Source organism: Aotus nancymaae, unplaced genomic scaffold (genome assembly GCF_030222135.1).
Source record: "Aotus nancymaae isolate 86718 unplaced genomic scaffold, 86718_ANA_hifiasm-v0.15.2.pri h1tg000022l_1, whole genome shotgun sequence".
Taxonomy (NCBI): domain Eukaryota; kingdom Metazoa; phylum Chordata; class Mammalia; order Primates; family Aotidae; genus Aotus; species Aotus nancymaae.
In genome coordinates this window covers 5,982,995-6,003,817 of record NW_026988435.1, presented here as the reverse complement: position 1 = coordinate 6,003,817, position 20,823 = coordinate 5,982,995, and the positions used below count along the sequence as shown (strand labels likewise).

General features: G+C 38.4%; 1 protein-coding gene across 2 annotated transcripts in view; it reads left to right on the top strand.

Moving 5' to 3' along the window:
- The window catches only part of NSUN3 (NOP2/Sun RNA methyltransferase 3), a 108,417-nt gene that overhangs the window by 66,454 nt on the left and 21,140 nt on the right, over window positions 1–20,823 (top strand). The window contains exon 6 of one of the 2 annotated variants that reach the window (XM_064380005.1): window positions 14,993–15,114. In XM_064380005.1, coding sequence (XP_064236075.1) covers window positions 14,993–15,114 — 122 coding nt within the window. The remainder of the gene's footprint in view (window positions 1–14,992; window positions 15,115–20,823) is intronic. The other variant, XM_064380006.1, reaches the window with a different exon arrangement.

The window sequence follows — 20,823 nt, the reverse complement described above, 5'->3', positions numbered from 1 at the left end:
TTCTGTTTGAACTACCAAAAACCTTGGTTTTTTGTGGTGTCTTAGATGCTGTGTTGTCTCGAACTTTCCATAAATACAGAATTTATATATTAAAAACAGCTTTGGTGTTTTCAAGTTATTTCACAAATATTAAAATAGTACTGCTTGGGGTTAACTTGATAATAACATAAAGACCTTCTTAAGCACTAGAATCTCATAGTGACCATCCAGATGATACAGAATATACCTACATTATATCTTTAAAAATTCAGAGTCACTTCAATATTAAATATAAAAGTATCCACGTTCTCACTGGGAGCTGAGTTAGCAGAGAGTCCTCTGAGAATCCCCAAGACCTTGAGCTTCAGTTTGAGAAACACTGCTATGGTCTTTATTGATACTGCTAAGTAGGAAAACATGGAGTCTTCCCTGACAAGTATATCTTAGAAGATTTGCCAGGAGAAAGAAAAGCACAGGGAAGTCATAATTTAAATAAAAGGGCAGAATATTTTTGGTACAGCCCTTCCCTACAAATATGTCTTTCCAGGGCAGGGACATTTGTTCCTTGCTATGAAAAGGGGGCCATGTAATTTATTATCCAACCAAGACATTTTTGAGAGTAGAAAAGCAAGCTGTTTAATTACACCAGGACAACACTATGTGACCAGGACAGTCCAGGCCATATGATCAGCCTAGTCCAGGCCATATGATCAGCCTAAGAGAAGAGTGAGGGAGGCACTCATGCATTTGAAAAGATCAAATAGATCTCATGTTTCGTGATACATGCTTTTGAAGCCAGGCACGATGGCTTACGCCTTTAATCCCAGCTACTTGGATTGAGGCAGGAGGATCCCTTTAGCTCAGGAGTTTTGAGATGAACCTGGTAGGCAACATAGCGTGAGACCTAGTCTCAAGGAAAAACAGAGAGAGAGAGAGAGAAGGAAATACTTGTTTTTTTTTTTTTTGTCTCCTACACACTTTCTTGCAGTTCCCTTCTGCAGAAATGAGATACTCCCCCTTTCAATGCAAGTAAAAACCTCCTTAATTACAAACCAACTTCCTTTCCACTCTGCCTGAAATCTAAAGCATGAAGGTCTCCTTTTAATCAACAAATCAAAATACATTACAAGCAGTCTCTAATGACTTCAATCTGATATTATTCTTAATGGAGCTTTTGACAAGAGCCCAGCTGAGATAACTGATAGTCAAGATGAATAGTCAAAGCTAAGGCAGTGGCTTTCACACTTTTTAAGGAATTTGAATCATGTCTATAAGATGACATACAAATGTAAGCCCATAGACATACAGAAAGTTTTATTACACAATATTTATTCTTCAACTCGTTATGTATTACACATATACACACACTTATATATACATATACACATATGTATATTTCTTTAAAGATTGTAACCCACTTAATTGACTTCATGACATGCTTGAATTCATGACCCATTAATGATTTGGAATCTGCAATTTGAAAACCACTGCTAACTAGCCATTTCCTTTTGCACCTAGTTAATTAAAAAGGTACATAAGTGTACTATGTAAATTCATTTCCATGTGTCTTTACAAAAATTCATTTTATTAGTTTATTGTTGGTTTAAGAGTTGATTTTAGCACATTTTAAAAATCCCATATAAGGTATTATATGCCATCTCATTCAAAGTCTCCCTGCTGCCTTCCCCACCGACCCTACCCCATGTAGGTCTATAATTATTAATTTCTCTTAGATTTCAGTGAATGTTTTCAGATTACTTTCCATTTTGCCTTATGTGCTGAGAAACATAGCTAAATTCTATGATCAGCTGCAGCAGTTACCTGTTTATCTCCCTTTACCTACCCCATTCTCCACATGGCTTTTATTCTCTCATTGTCCTCCCTCTTTAATAAAATGAGCATGCTGTAGAAGGTATACTGGTTAAGGGTGCATGTACCAGAGTCTATCAGCCTGACTTCGAATTCTATGCCACTTTCTAGCTGTGTGATGTTAGGCAAGTTACTTAAACGCTTTATATCTTAGTTTCCTCATCGGTAAAATTAGAATAACAACAATGAAAAGAACAATCATCATACCTATATCATAGGCATTTTGTGAGATCTAAATGAGGTAATACCTTTAGGTACTTAGCACATTGCTTAGCCCAGAGTAAGCAGACAATAAATTAAGCTATTGCTATTCTCATCATAAATTTTATAAGTAGACATTACAATTAGTTGAGGGTTTCTTTTTCTCCTTTTTTCCTTATTATTATTACTTTTTTATTGAGACTTTCTTTAGTTTTAAATCTTGTGGAGCTCAGAAACTCCCATTAATATGGTCTCATCTAAAACAGTCATATAAATTTGTCTTCGCATCTTCTCTACGGAAGTCCCTTTGTCAGATGAATTCACAGAATGTTTTCTTTTGGAATCTTAAGGCTAGGCTTACTCATTTGTGATATTTGTGTATGAGTTGTTTTCCCACTAGTATGTAAGTGCTTTGAGGGTCAGGAGCTGTCTTATGAATCTTTGAGTTCCCCCAGCTCTTCATTCACTGCTTTCCTATAGTGGGTGTTTCATAAATGTTTAATGAAATACATTAATTTAGCAGGTTCTTTTGAATATCAATAAAGGAAAAAAGTTCTTAGCAGAAGGAATAAAAATTCAAACAGAGGTTGATGAAAGCACAGAGAGAGTTTGATATGCAGAACATTAACTGAGGCAGTCAGGCCAGAGTAGAATGGTCAACTTCCCCATCAGAGGTGGTTAAGAAAATGGACTTTGTTGGTAAATCTGGGTATGCACCTTTGTCTCTGTTACTTCCTAGTTATGCAGACGTGGGCAAATCATGTAACCTCCTTAAACTTCATGTCTCTCAGCTCCACAATAAGGATAATTAAAAGATCATGAAGACCCAAATTCTAGTGTTTTATGGCACCATACGATGACTGTAGTTAACAATAATATGTATTTTTAAATAGCTAGAATAGAGAATATTGAATGTTCCCAACACAAAGAAATAAATGTTTGAGATGATGGCTGTGCTAATTACTCTGATCTGATCACTACACATTGTGTGTGTTGACATTACTATGTACCCCATAAATACATACAATTATATGTCAATTTAAAAATTTTAAAAAAGATCATAAATGTAAAGTGTTTAGTATAGCACCTGATATATAGAAAGCAGATGATGTATTAGATTTTCTATTGCTGCATCACAAATTACAAAACTTAACAGTTTAAAAGAATGCAAATTTATTATCTTAGAGTTCCCATGAGTGAACAGTTCAGAATATTTTAGTTTGGTTTTCTGCTGAGGATCTCAGAGGCTAAAATCAAGGTGTAAATTGGGTATGCCCTTATCTAGAAGCTTTCCTGGAAAAATATCTCCTTCCAAGCTCCCTCAAATTTTTGGCAAGATTAATTTCTTTGCAGGTACATGACTGAGGTTCAGTGTTCATACAAGAAACCAGTCTCGACATCTAGAGGCCACTTGCAAGTCCTCGTACGTGGCCCCATGCATAAACCTCACACTCTATCAATCTGTTAATTTCTTCCTTCGGGAAAGACTCCCAGTCCCTTTAAGTGCTCACCTGAATCAGATATGCCAAGAACAATCTTTCTTTTATTGAATTCCAAGTCAACTGATTGGTAGTCCAATCGTGGTGGTGCTCTTCCATCATATATTCACAGGTCTGGCTCACACTCAAGTGGAGAATCACACAAGGGTGCGGGTGAGGGAGACGTGAGAATCTTGGGGGCCACCTTAGAACTCTGCCTAACTCAAGAAGTAATTTTAGACCAGCTCTCAACAAGCGTTTAAGTTGGAAATGTGTGGCTAACAAGAATCACTTTTTATTCCTTCGTTCCACATTCAGTGAGTGAGTGCATGTAGTGCGTAACAGATGAGAGATTTTTAGCTCATGTTCCCTTACTGTACATCTTTGTTACTGTGAGCATCTTGCCACTCTATGATTCTATTATTTACATAGACATACTATTTATAAAGCATGGCTGTTTATATAATGAGGTGCTAGGTTGAAAAAACAATTTTTTTTCTAAGATTAGAGGAGAAACTGGGTGTGTTGGACTGATTGACAGTTGGTGGTCGCTAACACAGCACTTTCCTAAGAGGTTTACAAAGGTAATTTTGATTATATTTGTGTTAGTCCATTTCATGTTGCTATAAAGGAATACCTGAAGCTGGGTAATTTACAAAGAAAAGAGGTTTATTTGCTCATAGTTCTGCAGGCTGTACAAGAGTGTGACACCAGCTCTGCTTCCGGTGAGGCCTCAGGAAGCTTTCAGTCATGAGGGAAGGCAAACAGAAGCAGGCATCACATGGTGAGAAAGGAAGTAAGAGAGAGAGAGGAGGTGTTAGGCTCTTTTTAACCATTGGGTTTGTGACTATAGAGTGAGAATTTACCCTTTACTGTGGGGAAGGCACCAAATCATTCATGAGAGATGAGTTCTTGAGACCGAAATGCTACCTGCTAGGCCCCACTCCAACACTGGCAGTCACGCTTCAACATGAGATTCAGAGGGACAGACAGCCAAACTATATCAATGCAGTATTTGTCCTCTATACTGTTTCTAGAACCTAACCTCAATAAAGAGATAATTCTACTATGTTGTTTTTCTTCTTGTTATCATAATGTAGGACACTTTGAGATAACTGATAAGGAGAGAAAAATGTTTGAATAGATAGGGAGTTAGGAAGACATTGGCTCCCTCTCTCATCCCTCCTGTAACAAGTGGTTGAAACATAAAATATGTTACAACTTTCGGTTATGTGAGTTATATTCAACTCTGTGAGGAGTACAAAGAAATATAAAATTACCTCTGTCTTCAATGAATCTTCAATTTAGTTACAAATGTGAAAAATTAAATAGCACTAGAAGGCAGTATATAACTATAAGCTAAATGAATAGTGAATGTTAAAGGCTGGAGTCAGTTATATATTGACTATAATTATAAACCAGAGAGGAGAGGTCAAGGATGGCTAAAGGAAGTAGGAGAGCACAGCTAAATCCACAGAAATAGGCACGGTTTCACCAGATAAAGAGAAGGGAAGAGGATGTAATAGGAGTGTGAAATGGCTTGAGCAGAAACACAGAAGCACATGCAAGGTAACATATTAATGGTATGGTGGCTGGAGTCCAGAGTTCAACTAACTAAATAGGAAGAGATAAAGTTGAAAATGTAGATATTATTTGGAGCCTCAAATATGAATCCAAGGAGTGTGGGCTTAATCCAAAAGGCGATAATAACCCATTGAAGCTTTTTCAAGACACAAATGCCACATAGAGTAGATATTGAGTAAGTGTTTGTGAAAAGGTGAATGAATACATAATAAATATGCTATTTAAGAACAGTGATAGTTTGGGAGAGTTTGAATAGAACGAGGAAGACTATTGATTTGGGCTTTACAGTATTAAGGGTCTGAGAGAGGGTCTTAGGATCTGAGTTAGGTCACATGATAGCAATGGAACTCCAAAAGGAGAGATTGACAGAAAGGAAGAATTAACAGGATTGGAAGACTAATTAGATATAGAGGAAAGGAAGAGAGAGGAACAAAAAATGACTCAAGCGTGGATAATTTACAAATGATGGTAGCAATTTACAGTTTTCCTATATGCAAAATAAGGAAAAATAAGAGTACTTTATAGTAAGCATGTTTCTATTATTACTGTTATGCACATAAAATGTCTCATATGGTACTTGAATGATTATTAATTTCCAATAAATAATTGTAATTTTAATATTGTTATCATTATTAATATTAATTCACAACCCTCAGATTTAAACAGCTCTGAAAATCTTTTGTTTGGTTGGTTGCTTGTTTTTTTTTTCCTCTCTCTCTCTTTTTTTTTTTTTTGATAACACATGCAGTGATCTGACCTGAGTCTTTTTTTTTTTTTTTTTTTTTTTTTGAGACAGTCTCGCTCTGTCGCCAGGCTGGAGTGCAATGGCATGTTCTTGGCTCATCATAACCTCCACCTCCTGGGTTCAAGCAATTCTCATGCCTCAGCCTCCTGAGTAGCTGGGATTACAGGTGTGCATCGCCACGCCCGGCTAATTTTTGTATTTTTAAGTAGAGACAGGGTTTCATCATGTTGGTCAGGATGGTCTCGAACCCCTGACCTTGTGATCCACCTGCCTCAGCCTCCCAAAGAGCTGGGATTACAGGCGTGAGCCACCGCACCCGGCTCCTGAAGTCTTTTGGTAGCAAGTCTTCCCTGAACTGAGAATCTTTATTTACTGTGTAAAAAACCATATGGTTTGCTCTGCAAATATTAACATATTTATGGTGAGAAAAGATATTTGATTCAACCTCCTGACCTATGTTTGCCTGTTTATGTCTCAACTCCTTGGCATATTTGTCAGTATGACAGTAGCTGACATATTGTTATCTAGCTCAATCAAAGGGACAAATTTGGATGCTGACTGAGATTCTCTTGGGAGTGTTAAAAACATATGGTATATATAACATGTTACTCTTCTAATATTTGAAGATATCTAATTTCAAATTACATCCAGCTTGAGAGTTTTGGATGAAAGGTGGTGGACCTGTATTTCTGTTGATAGAAAAGGGAAAATAGGAGAACTACTTTGAAGAGACAAATAGCTGATGAGAGATATGCTGAATTTGAGTAATGAGAGCACTTTCAAGTCAAACTGTTTTCTAGGCAATTGGAGATACCTGATTGCATTTTCAAGCAAACAAGCATGAGTAGGAATGAAATCTCCTAGAAGGACTTCATGCAATGGGAAGAAAGCTTTAAGGTGATGATTGAAACAGGATGTATGTATGCATCGCATGTAACAAAAAGCCCTGGCTAAGCTATCACAAAGCCAGTGTTTAGTAGGGTTTAAGCTGAGTCTGTAAGAATAGGTTGAGATGGAAAAGAAGCAGGATAGTGCCATATTGCCACAGAAAGAACTAACTTTAAGAAGGAACAGTCGATTACTAGAATCAAGTGCTACAGAGAGGTCAGAGAAAAGGAGAACAATCATGGCAGCAAACAGATTGGATATGTTAATTTTGGACGTTCAATGGTAATGAGATGCTATCAGTGAAGTCAATGAGATGCTAACAGAGGACTTAAGCGGGGAACCATAGCAGCCTGTCTGGATTTTATTACTTCTTGAGTATACTCATTCCTGGTTGATTGAAGAATACAAGAGTCAAAGAATCACAGAACTTATCGCTAAATCGAATCATATATTCTATCCCTCTTGTTTGTAATTAAGAAGGCTGATGCCTCCAAAGTGGTTAAGATTCTGGTTAACAGTCACATAATGAGTTCATGGCAGAGTTAAGACTAGAACATGAATACAAACATTCCCAAATATGTGCTCTTTCTTCTCTGCACTAGGTATCAAAGCAGGGCACTCAGCTAAGGGTGCTGTTTGAACGACACCTTCAGGTATTACTGCAGCCCCCGCTTAGAACAGAAGCAAAATACTCCTCCATGAGTTCAAGAAAACTTTACACATCCATATATTATAACTTTCAGTGAACCCAATAAAATATTCCTTTGTATCAATATCCATGATTCTGTCCATAAACTCTTTCACTAGTTTAATTTCTCTTAGTCTTAATCTTTACAACTTGCAGAATCTCAACAGCTCAAGCAGAGCTCTGCAGGATAATAGACTCCTTAGAGACAGGGATTTTATCTTATCTTTGTATGTCTAGCACCCTACAATGATGTCACCAACGTGGTATATGTTCAATAAGTGCTTGTTGAATGAACAAATAGGTGAATGAATGAATTAGTGGAATGTTCAGTAAACCTCATGAGGAAACAGTGGCAAGATAAGACACTTGGCTTGATCTCCTGACCTTGTGCTTGCTTTCCCAACTCATCTCCAACAGAAATAGCCCTCAACATATTTGCAAACACAACAGTAGCCCTCAATCAAAGGGAAAACACTTGGATTGTCTCTCAGCATTATTGCTAACAGGTTTTACTTATTTGGTTGCCAGTGACCCTTACCAAAGACTTTGGACTTTGGTCATGGAGGTGGTAGGGGAATGTGTTGATCCTGGCCCTCTAATATTCTGATAATATGTTTCTTTGCTACTGAGTCCTTTTTTTGGGGGGGCTTTTTATTTTGTTTGAAATGCAGCAGCCTAGAGGGCAAAAAGGTGTACCAGAAATACCAGCCTTATTTGAAAGGGCTCTGTAGAAAGTGGCTTATCAATACTTAGCACTTTTCCACATGTACTACACGAATGTGCCTTATTTCAATAAATTTGCAAAGCAGTAATCATATATTTCACCTTGTATTACAATAATATATTTTTCTCCTTCCCGAGTGTGATGTGCTCTCAACTATTAGCATCTGATGTCACAAATTTCCAGCACTGCCTCAAAGACCTAATGACTCCTAAGGGTCTCACCATCAGCTGGGTACAGCTAAGCAATTCCCATGCTGCTTGGGAGTCATGAATTATGCTGGCAGGTTGCCTCACTGGTGAGTTACTGTGAGACAAAAGTGTTGTCAACAGTGGAACACTCAGTTTTTCCTTAAAGCCCTTTATTCACTCCTCTCCCCCGACTAGGTAAAGCCATGTTTCCAGAGCAGCAATCACAAAGTACACCTAGTGATTTTATCAGGATTTCTGGTTAAATTAACTTAAACAGCTACATGAGTAGAAATATACCTCCCTGGCTTCCCTGCCAGCCTACCCTGAGAACATTCTGGCTGAATTTCTCTCTTTAACAAGACCAAGAAGATGGTCTTTTGCGTCTCCATGAGAAAAGTATTTACATATTCAGAAATCAGCTTGGCAAACCAGAGCTAAGAGTATGGGGAATAAACATTGTCTCTGTTCTTTTTTTCCTCCCAAAGTTGAGAATTAAATTTTTGAATATCATAAGAGCTAAAAATTGGCAAAAGAGAGATGGCAACAGTGACGCGACATCTGTCAAAAAGTGTTGATCGGCGGAGGCCTCTCTGCCCGCCTTGTACACCCTTGGGTTCTCGACAGGTGTTTCCCTTTTTCCCCCTTCCTTTCCCTGGACTGGATTCCTGGGCTCGATAGAGGCAGATGCAAACATTCCACAGCTTGCACCGCCTCATTTAAAATGTACAGTGGGTAGAAATTAAAATTGAGTTCTTTTTTAAGCAAAAATGTCACCATTCTCTTTCAGAGATGATAACCTGAGTAATGACTCTTGAGAGAAAAGATTGGTGTCAAATTATGAGGCTGTGCTTAGTGGGATTATGATTTATTATAGAAATACATCATTTTTTGACAAAGAGCAGGATGAGGTTGAAATTGTATTTATTTGGCAAGCCAAAACTGGCTTCTTTGACTTTTAAACCATTGACATACATTTAATATGTCATGTGAACTTACTTAATATCGGGTAGCCAGGACATATGTGTTTCAAAACTAGGCCAGGCACTCCTCTACTGGACCACACAGGAAGTCTCCAAACTATTCTCGGAGATGAGAGCTGTCTCTTTGTGTTGCGATAGATATTCTAAGCCATTCATTTAAAGCATGATTTCTTTAGCTGTTGTCTCTGTTTCTCTGTCTTTTCTATTGCTACAAAGAGAGGTCTGTAACTTTTGCAAGTAGAAAAATTGGTCTAACTACCACTAGCCTTCTTTAGAAATGTATATTTGGCTTCTTCCTGTCTCTTTCTCTCTGGCATGTTATTTTAGGAGTCAAGCTATTTGTGTGTCAAAAGTAAGTATGGTAAATTTTCTAGTCTACCTTTACTAAGTAATAGTCGTGAGTATAATCTCACATAAAATTTTGCAATAAGGAACTCAGGATAGGTTTTATTCTGCTTACTTGTCATGAGAGCCGAATAAGTGAGAATCATTTGATCCAAATTCATAGCTACTGCTGCCATGTTGAGTGCAGGCTGTCTTGAAGAGTATAATGCCTACCTTCCCACTAGTCCAGGAAGGAACGTATGAAGTTCCATGTCTACAGAGTAATCTCTGTGTTCTGCTCCTTGTCATTTTCATGATACATACAGACCCCTCAGGAGGAACAATGGTTCTGAGTCATATTTCACTTTGTACCTCATGAAGCTTAAGAAATCTTGTTTCAAGATGTGAAGAGATCAGCACAAACACTATATGCCATATGGCACTTATAAAATTGAAGTTTATGGTCCTTCTTGAGTCCCACATGTAAAAATCACAATTCATGCCTTTGTACATTTAGATATTTTACCAGTGCTATTTTTCTCCCATCACATATTCAAGAAGATCTTGGAAGAAGAGATATGCCATATGGAAAGAACAATGTCTTTGAAATGAGTCAGATGCTTAGTAAATCATTTGGCTTCTGAATACTTGTTTACTCTTCTGTGGAATGGAGATGGTAATACTGTCTTGAAGGGTTACCATGTGGTCTAGAAGTCACTGGCATTCAAGTAGGTAGACTCTTCTGAATCTGAGTCTACCACGCTTTCCCTCGGCTGAGTATTATTCACAGTAATCCTGTTGCCCTGAATAATCCTGGTCACTACATACATGCAGTATTCAGTACTGTGGTTTTTGTGTGCTGTTCCTAACGTGTCCAGTCTAACAGCTACTCTCACTGGTGTTCTGAGACCCAGAACCTCTTAGAGTCAATGTGTTCTAGGTTCTATAAGCTACTGCTTTTAATTCGTGTTTTAAGCTATTTTTTTTCCCTTGGTGAACATAAAACTTTTGAAGTTCTGTCTCCCAGAGACTCCAGAGGCAGGCCTATGACTTGTTCATTCATCCATTCAACAAATATTTAGTCCTTTAACCAACCGCATATGCCATGCCAACATTTCTAGATCTCCTTTACACTGTGCATCTTCTATTTTTTTAATGTATCATTAGCATATCATGCAACTTAATTCTTTATTGCCTCTTGTGCCCCTATAATGCAAGCTCCCAGGGATCTTTGTTTATTCACTGATACATCCCAAGCAAATACAATAATTCATAATGCATATCAAATATTTGTTGAATGAGCTTAGAATATATTATGTTTTAGGAACATGGAAACTGGTAAGTTATATTGCTCTTCGAGAGAACAGTTCATTCAGAAACTTTCTTGGTGTTCTTTAGAATTATTAAAGTTTCACGTTGAATATCCAGCTTCTTTCTTCTGGGCAGTAAAGCAAAGGTAACATCACATATTTTCTCTAAAGTCCAGGTAAGCTCTTCATCTCCTGTGGTCAATGCCTTCATCCTCCTCCTCATTGTCAGCACAGTTATCATATCATGTTAGCTAGTCTCCCAGATGGTTTCTGGTGGTCTTTGCCAGTGGTCTAAACACAATGGTGTAAACACAAGGGTGTAGTCCTCTCCCATATTGAATAGGGATGATGTGTGTAACCAGTAAGAGATGATTACATGTGATTTCAAAGGCTAGGTCATAAAAAATATTGCAGCTTCAGCCTTTCTCTCTTACATTATTTTCTTTAGGGGAAACCACGTGTCATGCCACGAGGACAATAAAACAGTCCTCTGGAGAGGTCCAACGAGCAAGGAACTGAGGCTTTCTGCCAAGAGTCCTATGAATGAGCCATTTTGCAAGTAGATGTTCTAGCCCTAGTCAAGACTTAGATGACTGAAACCCTTGCCAAAATTTTGTCTATAGTCTCGTGAGAAACTGTGAGCCAGAACCATCTAGCTAAGCTGCTCCCAAACTCCCGACACATAGGAATTTGAGCTAATAAAAGATTATTTCTGTTTTAAGCTATTAAGTTTTTATGTAACTGTTACACAGCAGTAGATAACTCATACTCATCACTGTACTTCTTGAGTGCCTTCATGTACAAACGAGTATATGATTTCATTCTTACTGCAAATGCCTGAATTGGTAGTTGTCTTAGCCCATTTTGTGCTGCTATAATAGAATAGCTGAAACTGCATAATTTATAATGGACACAAATTTATTTGGCTTATGGTTCTGAGGACCAGGAAGTCCAAAAGCATGGTGCTGGCATCTGGGAAGGGTGCTGCATCGTTCCATAGCAGAAGGTGAAAGAGCCAGTAAGCATGCAAGACAGAGAGAGGAAAGGGGCCAAATTTATCCCAAGATAGCTAACTCATAATAATGGCATTAATCCGTTTATTATGGCAGAACCCTTATTAACTAATCACCTCTTGAAAGTTCACTATTCAACACGGTGGCATTGAGAATTAAGTTAGAACACATAAACTTCAGGGGACACATTCAAACCACAGCAGTGGTCGTATCCTCATTATACAGGTGAGAAAGTGGAGGTTCAAAGGTGTTAGTTTACACTTCCAGGGTGTGGAAGAGAGATAATTTGAACACAGAATTTAGTTTTAATGACTATGCTGCTGTGAGTAGAGTATAATCTTTGGAGTATAAAGCTACTTCTGGCAGAATTTTAGCATGGTACCTGAGAAACTTGGCAACGCCAAACCACTTTCAATAACGTTCCTTTTCAGGTACAACATGTGAGCATGTGGATACTTTGAGTTTCAGGAATTAGCCAAAGCTTCTCAATGTCCCCTAAGATGAATGCACAGGTTTTCTATAATAAAAATCCATGCTTATACTAAGTTTCAAATTAACTAGCTAGTAAGGTAGCTAGTTCCTGATGTGATGGCATTGCAAGAAAAGAGAGAGACCCAGAAATCATGATTAAAAATGAGAAAAATAGGTAGGTACAGTGGCTCACACCTGTAATCTCAGGGCTTTTGGAGGCTGAGATGGAAGGATCCCTTGAGCCTAGGAGTTCGAGACCAGCCTAAGCAACGTAGCAAAAACCCATCTCTACAAAAAGTAAAAGGTAATTGGGTGTGTGGTATGCACTTCTAGTCCCAACTGTCTGGGAGGCTGAGGTGCCAGGATCACTTGAGCCTGGGAGGTTGAGACTGCAGTGAGCCATATTTGTGCCACTGCACTCCAGCCTGGGCAACAGAAAGAGATCCTGTCTCTCTCTCTAAAAAAAGAAAAAGTTAAAAAAAAATCTTTGTCATTTCACAAATTCTCCACCAGATCTAGCCTTCAAAGAGGGCACATTTCTTCCAAAGTAGGTGACCAATAGTGTCTTTCCCCTGTTTGCCTGGGTTTGCTAGTTTAGTATTTTATCTACAAAAATGGCTGTATCCCATAATGGAGGACAGAACATAAGAAATCCGTAAAAACTTAGTAAATCCCTGACCTGAACTTTATCCACGTCCACTCTCCTATTGTGTTAGAATGCCTCTCAAGCAGTCCTAAATAGGATTAAATGTAATTAAAGTAATTCTCCCAGCGGTACCCCACGAAAGCAATATAGATATATAGTCTGATTACTTAAAATGTTTATATGAGAATTAGACACAAAACTTCTGTCTGCAAAACAGGTGCAAAATTAAAATCTAACTGATGAGTGCTTAAAAATGACAGCTTAATTTCCCCAAATTTATAAGCCACCTTATTTAGCATTTTTGTGCTCAATACTACCATTGTCCTTTGTGTTTTAAATTCTTTTGCTGGCTTAGTTCCTGTGTCAGTTTTCCACAGTCAGCATCCTTTAAAATTGGCTTAGAATTTTGCTACAGAAAATGTTGAAAAATCCCTTCCTGATTGTGTATGGCATGTACCTCACATAAAATATACTATATCTCAGTTTCTTTCTGAACAATTCTTCTTATAAACATGAAATTACAATGGAGCTAGGAAAACTAGAGATGAACAAATGGTTGTTATGGGGTATATAATAGACTCTTTTCCGTAGTCACTAGCACTGTATAAAACCTTGAACCTAAATTCGAAAAAGAAGGACACCAATATAGAGAACAGGACACTGCGCATCAGCACAAATAGCCAAATGGGAGATGTATTCAGCAGAAAATTTAATATACCAATGGGGTGTCGTGGCAGCCAATGAAGCTAGTGGGCATTAACACAGAATGCTATCTAGAGGAGGGTGATAGCTGTAGTCTATCCAGACATTTGCTAGAATATTGCATTATCTTCTGAATAGCAAAATTTTAAAGGAATAGAAACAAATGAAGCTATATTCAGATAACAGAATTTAACACAGCAGAGTGTTTGAAATCTATGTCACATGAGAAGCATATTCAAATATTTAATGAGCTCTGTGCATTCAGGTTCACATTTTAAATTACATTTTCAGAATATAGACCTAGAACCTATACATAGGAAAAAAACAGGTTGAATCAAAGGAAAAAAAGAAGGAGATAATTAGCTGCTTCAGGAGGTGTTCATTGGCAGTTATGGGTGGTGTTGAAATAAAGAAAACTACCTGAGAGGGAATGCACACGGATGCATTATCTTTTAATGCGCCTTCCCCTCATTAGCAAATACGTTTTTTTCCTATCAATGTCCAGGATTTGGGTCAATCAAATTGGCCATTTCTTATTCCTGGGGGATGGGGTTGTCTCAATGTTGACTAGGGCAGCAGAGGCACAGAGAAGCCTGGTTGCTACGTTTTCTCTCCCCAGGAGGAGAATTGGATTGGATAGGGGAGAACGGGAAACTATTTGGCAGCAAATAGTAGGAAATTTAAAGATGTTCACTTACAGAAACAGTCATCACAAATTTACTTACAGAAATAGTCATCACAAAATTATTTATAATGGTGAAAAATAAGAGGGGGAAACCTTTTCCACTTAGAAAATATTTTCTGAGCATTTACTCTGTTAACAGGTAATCTTTCGGAGGTTGGAGCACATCAATGAAAAATAATTTTCTTGCTCTTACGGAGATTACAGTCCAGCAGGAGGGATGAATGTAAATATAAATATCATAAATAATTATACAATGCAGTATGTTAGAAAGCGGTAAGTGCTATGGAGGAAAATAAAAACGCGGGGAAAAGTTATAAGGGTTGGGTTTGTAGGTTGCAGAGAGTTCAGGGTAGGGCTCATTGAGGAGGTAGCATGATCAAAGACTTGGAGAGGACGTTGGCCATGTAGATACCTGGAAGGAAATAGCAGTATATACATTGATACAAATGATTTAGCAGAAGGTGAACAATTGATGAAACAGGAGTTTTTTCTTCTTCTGCTTTTCTTTTTTTTTGAGACAGGTACTCATTCTGTCCCCAAGGCTGGAGTACAGTGGCATGGTCATAGCTCACTACAGCCTCAAATTCCTGGGCTCAGGTGAGTCTCCAACTTCAGCCTTCGGAGTACCTAGGAATACAGGTAGGCACCATCACCATATCCAGCTAATTTTTAAATTTTTTAGTAGAGACAGGGTTTTGCTATGTTCACCAGGCTGGTCTCAAACTCTAGGCCTCAAGTGATCCTCCCACCTCAGCCTCCCCAAGTGCTGGGATTACAGGTGTGAGCTCTGTGCCTGGCCTCATTTTTTCGATAAACATAGGAAAATGTTAACAATGTAATATTCAGTGAATGAAACAGAGTATGAAATCTACATTCAGTATTATAGTTTATAATTATGTACATACATATATACTCATTTATTCCATAAATATTTATTGAGTACCCATTTGTTTATTTTATAAACCTTTATATAGCACTTATATTTCAGGCACTATTCTAAGCATTTCTAAATATTAATGTCATTAAATCCTCATTAACTTTGTGAAGAAGCAGCATCTATTTTGACATCATGAGTGGAAGAGATGTTAATTAATTATCCAAGGTCACATGATTAGTAAAAGCAGAGAATGGCTTTCTTCTGTGTTCATCCCCCAGGATTCTGTCTCCTCTTTGAAGAGCACTGTTGAAATACCGGGGAGAAAATAAAACACAAATGTACACCTAGAAAAATTTTGAAAAGAAATTTGTCAAATATCAATATTGATTTTTTTTTTGCGTGAATTATAGGTAATATTCACTGTTTTGCACACATTTGTGCATTTTGCAATTTTTTATTGTTTTGAGATGGTGTCTCCCCTCTGTCGCTCAGGCTGGAGTGCAGTGGCGTGATCTCGGCTCACTGCAAACTCTGCCTCCTGGGTTCAAGCTATTCTCCTGCCTCAGCCTCCCAAGTAGCTGGGATTACAGGTGCTGATTTTTGTCTTTTTTTAGTAGAGATGGGGTTTCACCATATTGGCCAGGTTACTCTTGAACTCCTGACCTCAGGTGATCCACCTGCTTCAGGCTCCCAAAGTACTGGGATTAAAGGCCTGAGCCACCGCGCTCAGCCACATTTTGCAAATTTTAATAATAAAGACATATTTAACATTATAACTACTATCATATAGATTTTTAATAGTACAGCACCTTGTATAGTGCTTATAATAATAAAAGGATAAACTATTAGAACTTGAAGGGATTGCTGGAACAGGACTTAGTTTCCCTTACAGTCTTTTTTTGTCCCCCCGCCCCCACCCCTCTTCTTAGCTGTTTCTGGATACACAATGTATTCGACTAACATAGCGGCAAGACCACTCTACCGGAAGCGAGGTTCGCCAGTCCTCCTTCTGACTCCTACAAACTCTGCAGCTTTCAGTGAGCTGCTTAACTAGCCTAGCCTTTAGTTTACTCTTTTGTAAAATTAGAAAATTGGACTATTTGTTATCTGGTTTCTTCTATCTCTGAACTTTCCCTGATTCTATGGAAGTTTTATTGCATTACTCTAACTAAAAGCAAGTGATTCTGAGGTAGACATTGGAATACCAGTTTATTAGCTTGCAACAAAAACTAAGTGACACGTGGGCAAAAATCCTTGAAGTCTGTGTAATTTATTCATTTTCTTAAGGCAGCCAAGCAATGAAGATACTGTTTTGTAGATCAAGAAATAGGCAAATATCGGTTCATAAGGTATAACTTAATACATGAAAAGACAATAATAATTCATGTCCACTTTATTGGTTAATTTTGAAATTACTATCATGCATGTAAAAATACATGACATTCAAATAATTAGAAAATTCTACATATGGACTGACCAGCTTTGGAGTCAAAAGTATGCTTGTTGACTATGGGATCAGCACAATCAAACAATTTAAAGGTGTCAGAATAAGGTAGCTGGATACATCTACATACCTACCTGGAGATTCAAAAATCTGTTGCCTATAACCTCCATATGTCGTTTCCACCTTTGGCGTAACCTTAGTGGTGGAACTAAGGATGCTTTAAATCTGTTGAGGGTGGAAGGCTCCCTCTTTTTCGCACGCTGCCAAAGCTGAGCTCTGCCAAAGCTGAGAGCCCCGTGCCTCTCCTTCCTCTTTGTTTCCTGGCTGGACCCAAACTTCTTTTTCTCTAGAAGATTGGCTCCTTTGAGTGACTTTGCATATCAGTCTCTTTTTCCAGCTTGTAGTTTCATGCTATAAAGTCCTTCTTATTTTATGATTTTCCTGGTTTTTGAAAGAGGAGAGCAATTCTCTATAACACCCAAGAATTGGTGCCACATTTTGCTTCTTTAGTGCAGACAAGAGCCTTTTGGGCCAGAAGAAAATCTCAGGCTGGGAAGAAATTAAAGTTACCTGTGAAGTCACTAGTGTACCCAGGCACCTCTACAAAGATGTTACCAGCTACTTTGCTGTCCCAGAAAAGCAGCACCAAATACACCCGCAAATCAGCTTCATGATTCACAGATGGGCGTTATTGACAATGTATGCCATCTGGCAGCTTCCTTTTTTTGACTAATTTGTCTTGCTAACTAGGCGCAGTTATGGTCTATGCTGCTGAGGAAGTGCCTGTTCTGTCAGCATGTATATATACACCAAGTTTTAAGATTGAACAACAACCTTAAAATCATTATTTAAAAAGTTTTCTTTCTCTGAATTTTAGTTACCCAGCCCTAAATACTGCTTTGCTTTTACATATGTATCCTCAGTTTATGTTGTATGTGTGTGTGTGTATATATATATATATATATATATATATATATATATATGATGTTGACTGGAAAATGTTAAAGGATTTAAAAAATCAATGGGAAGAAATATCTACGGGGTGCTGGAATAGTAAATATTGGGAAATTACAAAAGCCCTAAATTCCAAAAACCCAACTAAATATGCTAGTTATTGTCTGACTTATAGTTCTAAGCTCTTCATTTTATATGAATTCTGTAGACTCTCTGGGGTGGTCTGTACACCTGAAATTATTCTATGGTATTTCTATTCTGAAGGTAGATGTCATTAATCATACTCGTCTTCCCGCTCGATATCCTCTTTATTTTAGCTAGGAAAAAGAAAATTATATTATCCTTTGGTATACAGTTGCCATAGAATTGATTAAATACAGTTTCAATAACTTTCTCATTATAGTTAGACCTTGCACTTTTTATGAGAAACTGTCTTGCCTATTGACAGACTGTCAGATCTTTTTAAGTTATACGGGACAGAAACTTGACTCGAAGTAGCCTGAGAAAAACACTAGCCTCTATCGATCCACCACCTTGTAGAGAAGAAGAGGAAATGGCACCAGGTATGACCAGATCCAGGACACAAATGGTATCTTCAGGTTGCTTTCTCTCCACTGCTCAGCTCTCCCTCTCACTTTGTGTTAGCCTCCATCCCTCCTGTTGCTTTTGAGCTTTCTTTTTTTTAAGACGGAGTTTCGCTCTTGTTACCCAGACTGGAGCGCAATGGCGCTATCTCGGCTCACCACAACCTCCGCCTCCTGGGTTCAGGCAATTCTCCTGGCTCAGCCTCCTGAGTAGTTGGGATTCCAGGCACGCGCCACCATGCCCAGCTAATTTTTTGTATTTTTAGTAGAGACGGGGTTTCACCATGTTGACCAGGATGGTCTCGATCTCTTGACCTCGTGATCCACCTGCCTCGGCCTCCCAAAGTGCTGGGATTACAGGCATGAGCCACCGCGCCTAGCCTGAGCTTTCTTCTACTAGCAGGCAAGATAGCTAGTGACCACCGCATCCTGCAGAATACCAGCTTAGCATCTCCAAAGAAAAGGGAGCCAGCCTTTCTTTTCAGTGTCCATGTTGCAATCCATGGAAAATGCTCTATTGGGCCCTGGTTGATCACTTACCTTCCAGTGAACTAATCACACAGGCCAAAATGGGATGGTCTGTTCCCATAACCGAACCTCGGTATTCTTTTGGTAGAGGACGGGGGATTAGGCAGTATTTGTCAACAGAAAAGGAGAAAGGATGCTTGCATATTAGGCATACAAACAGTAGCTACTATGACTTACTATACTATCTGAGAATAAAGGCATTTACAATATTATACTTAACTTTTAATTATGGTAGTCAACAACCCTAGATTTTTCTGGAGCAATCCTGTTTTCAAATATTCTATCCCACTGAGTGACCATGTGTTCAAAACTTTGTGTTGGAAACGACGTCACTCTATCTTAAGGTTTGCAGTGATTTGCTTTCACAAGAGCAGATTTTGATAGTTTTTACATGACTTAAGCTACATGTCTTTTAAAGTTTTAACTAAAATGTACTAGTGTATAAATTCAAAAGTAACATGATCAACAATAGGAGGAAAAGAAAGTAGGACAACACAATTATAAAGAAAAAATAGTTTGGAGTTTTTGGTAAGCCTTCAAACCTTGCCAGCAAATATTCCTAGCCATATATAAACTTGTATAACTCTCAAAATGGACATTTAGGCTACTGTTTTCCTGGCACTTTTCACAAGGTCATTTATTATGCTTTAAAATTTTACTTTATAAACTATTACTTTTTAATGAGAGAGCTCATTATTTTCCATTGGCAGTACTTCATTGCCAAGCACTGCCATTTCATAGGAGGTAGGCAGACTTCAATTTCGGCAGCAGCACAAGGCTCCATTATGTTTTTCTGTTCATATTGGCCCCAATCCTCTGTCCTTTCCCCCTGCTGCCAAAAGAAGCATTTCTCCCCAATAGGCATACACCATCAGCCCTTGGAACTAAAAGCAGCTATCAGGAGGCTACAAATTAATCTGTTCCTCCTCCGCTAACAGATGCCATGCTGGCGCTGGGCACTTGAGCAGAACTCATGGGATTTACAACATTAAGAGTAAGTGCAAAAACTACAAGCATTCAAAAGACACTGATTTTATTTAACTGACAGATCTTGGCATTTTATGAAAAAATGGAAGCACAAAACCCTTTCTCATTTACCCTTCTCAAGTGATTTTTTCCTTTTTCCAAGTACAATGCTCTTTTCAGTAAGCTCCAAATGAGCACAACAACCAGATGTGACCGGAAAAACTGCAAGAGGAACTGTAAAAATGCATTATGATAAATGCCGCCCAAAGCTTCGGGACCCAGGGGACTTTTCTTAAAGTCACTGCCCGCCGCACTCTCATAACACACGCATTGTGAGAATGGAGGGGGACCCATGGGCAGATAAGACTTGTGGGCATTGTGTGCCTCGCAGCATGAGTCATTCAAGAGGTGCAGCTGGTGCAGAAGCAACAGTATGTTTTGGAAAGTGGATTCAAAGCAGGGGAATATGTTTGCTGTCTTAACACCATAAAAGGAAAAAAGTACAACACCACAGGCTTTTAGGAGCCAGGAGAGGGTTGGGGTGTGCAGTGTCTGATTCAAAATCCTTTTAAAGACTGCCCATTTTTCCTTATCCTTTTATTTCCTGGTGATAGAATAGAAAGCACTCCGTGGCATGCAACTGACACATCATTTTATGCATCCAAGTGCTTTATTCGCTTAACTGTTTTTTTCAGCAATTTAAATAAATCACAGAGATGGAATTAGATTTTCCTGAAGAGCTAGAGAAAGGCAATGAGAGGCTGAGTCACAGTTAATTTCTACTAAGTTGATAGAAATTTCACTCCCTCCATTTAGGTGAGACTCATGTAGTTTGGAAAGTAATGTCTGGCATCTTATCAGCCTACAGTAAAGGCTGCTTAGCTCCTGACTAATGAGGCTCCAAAACGTTTCTAATGAATGATGGGGGGAGGAGTATGAAATGCCCTCATGTTTATTCATTTCCTCCTTGTAATGCTGGCTGATAGACCGACTAA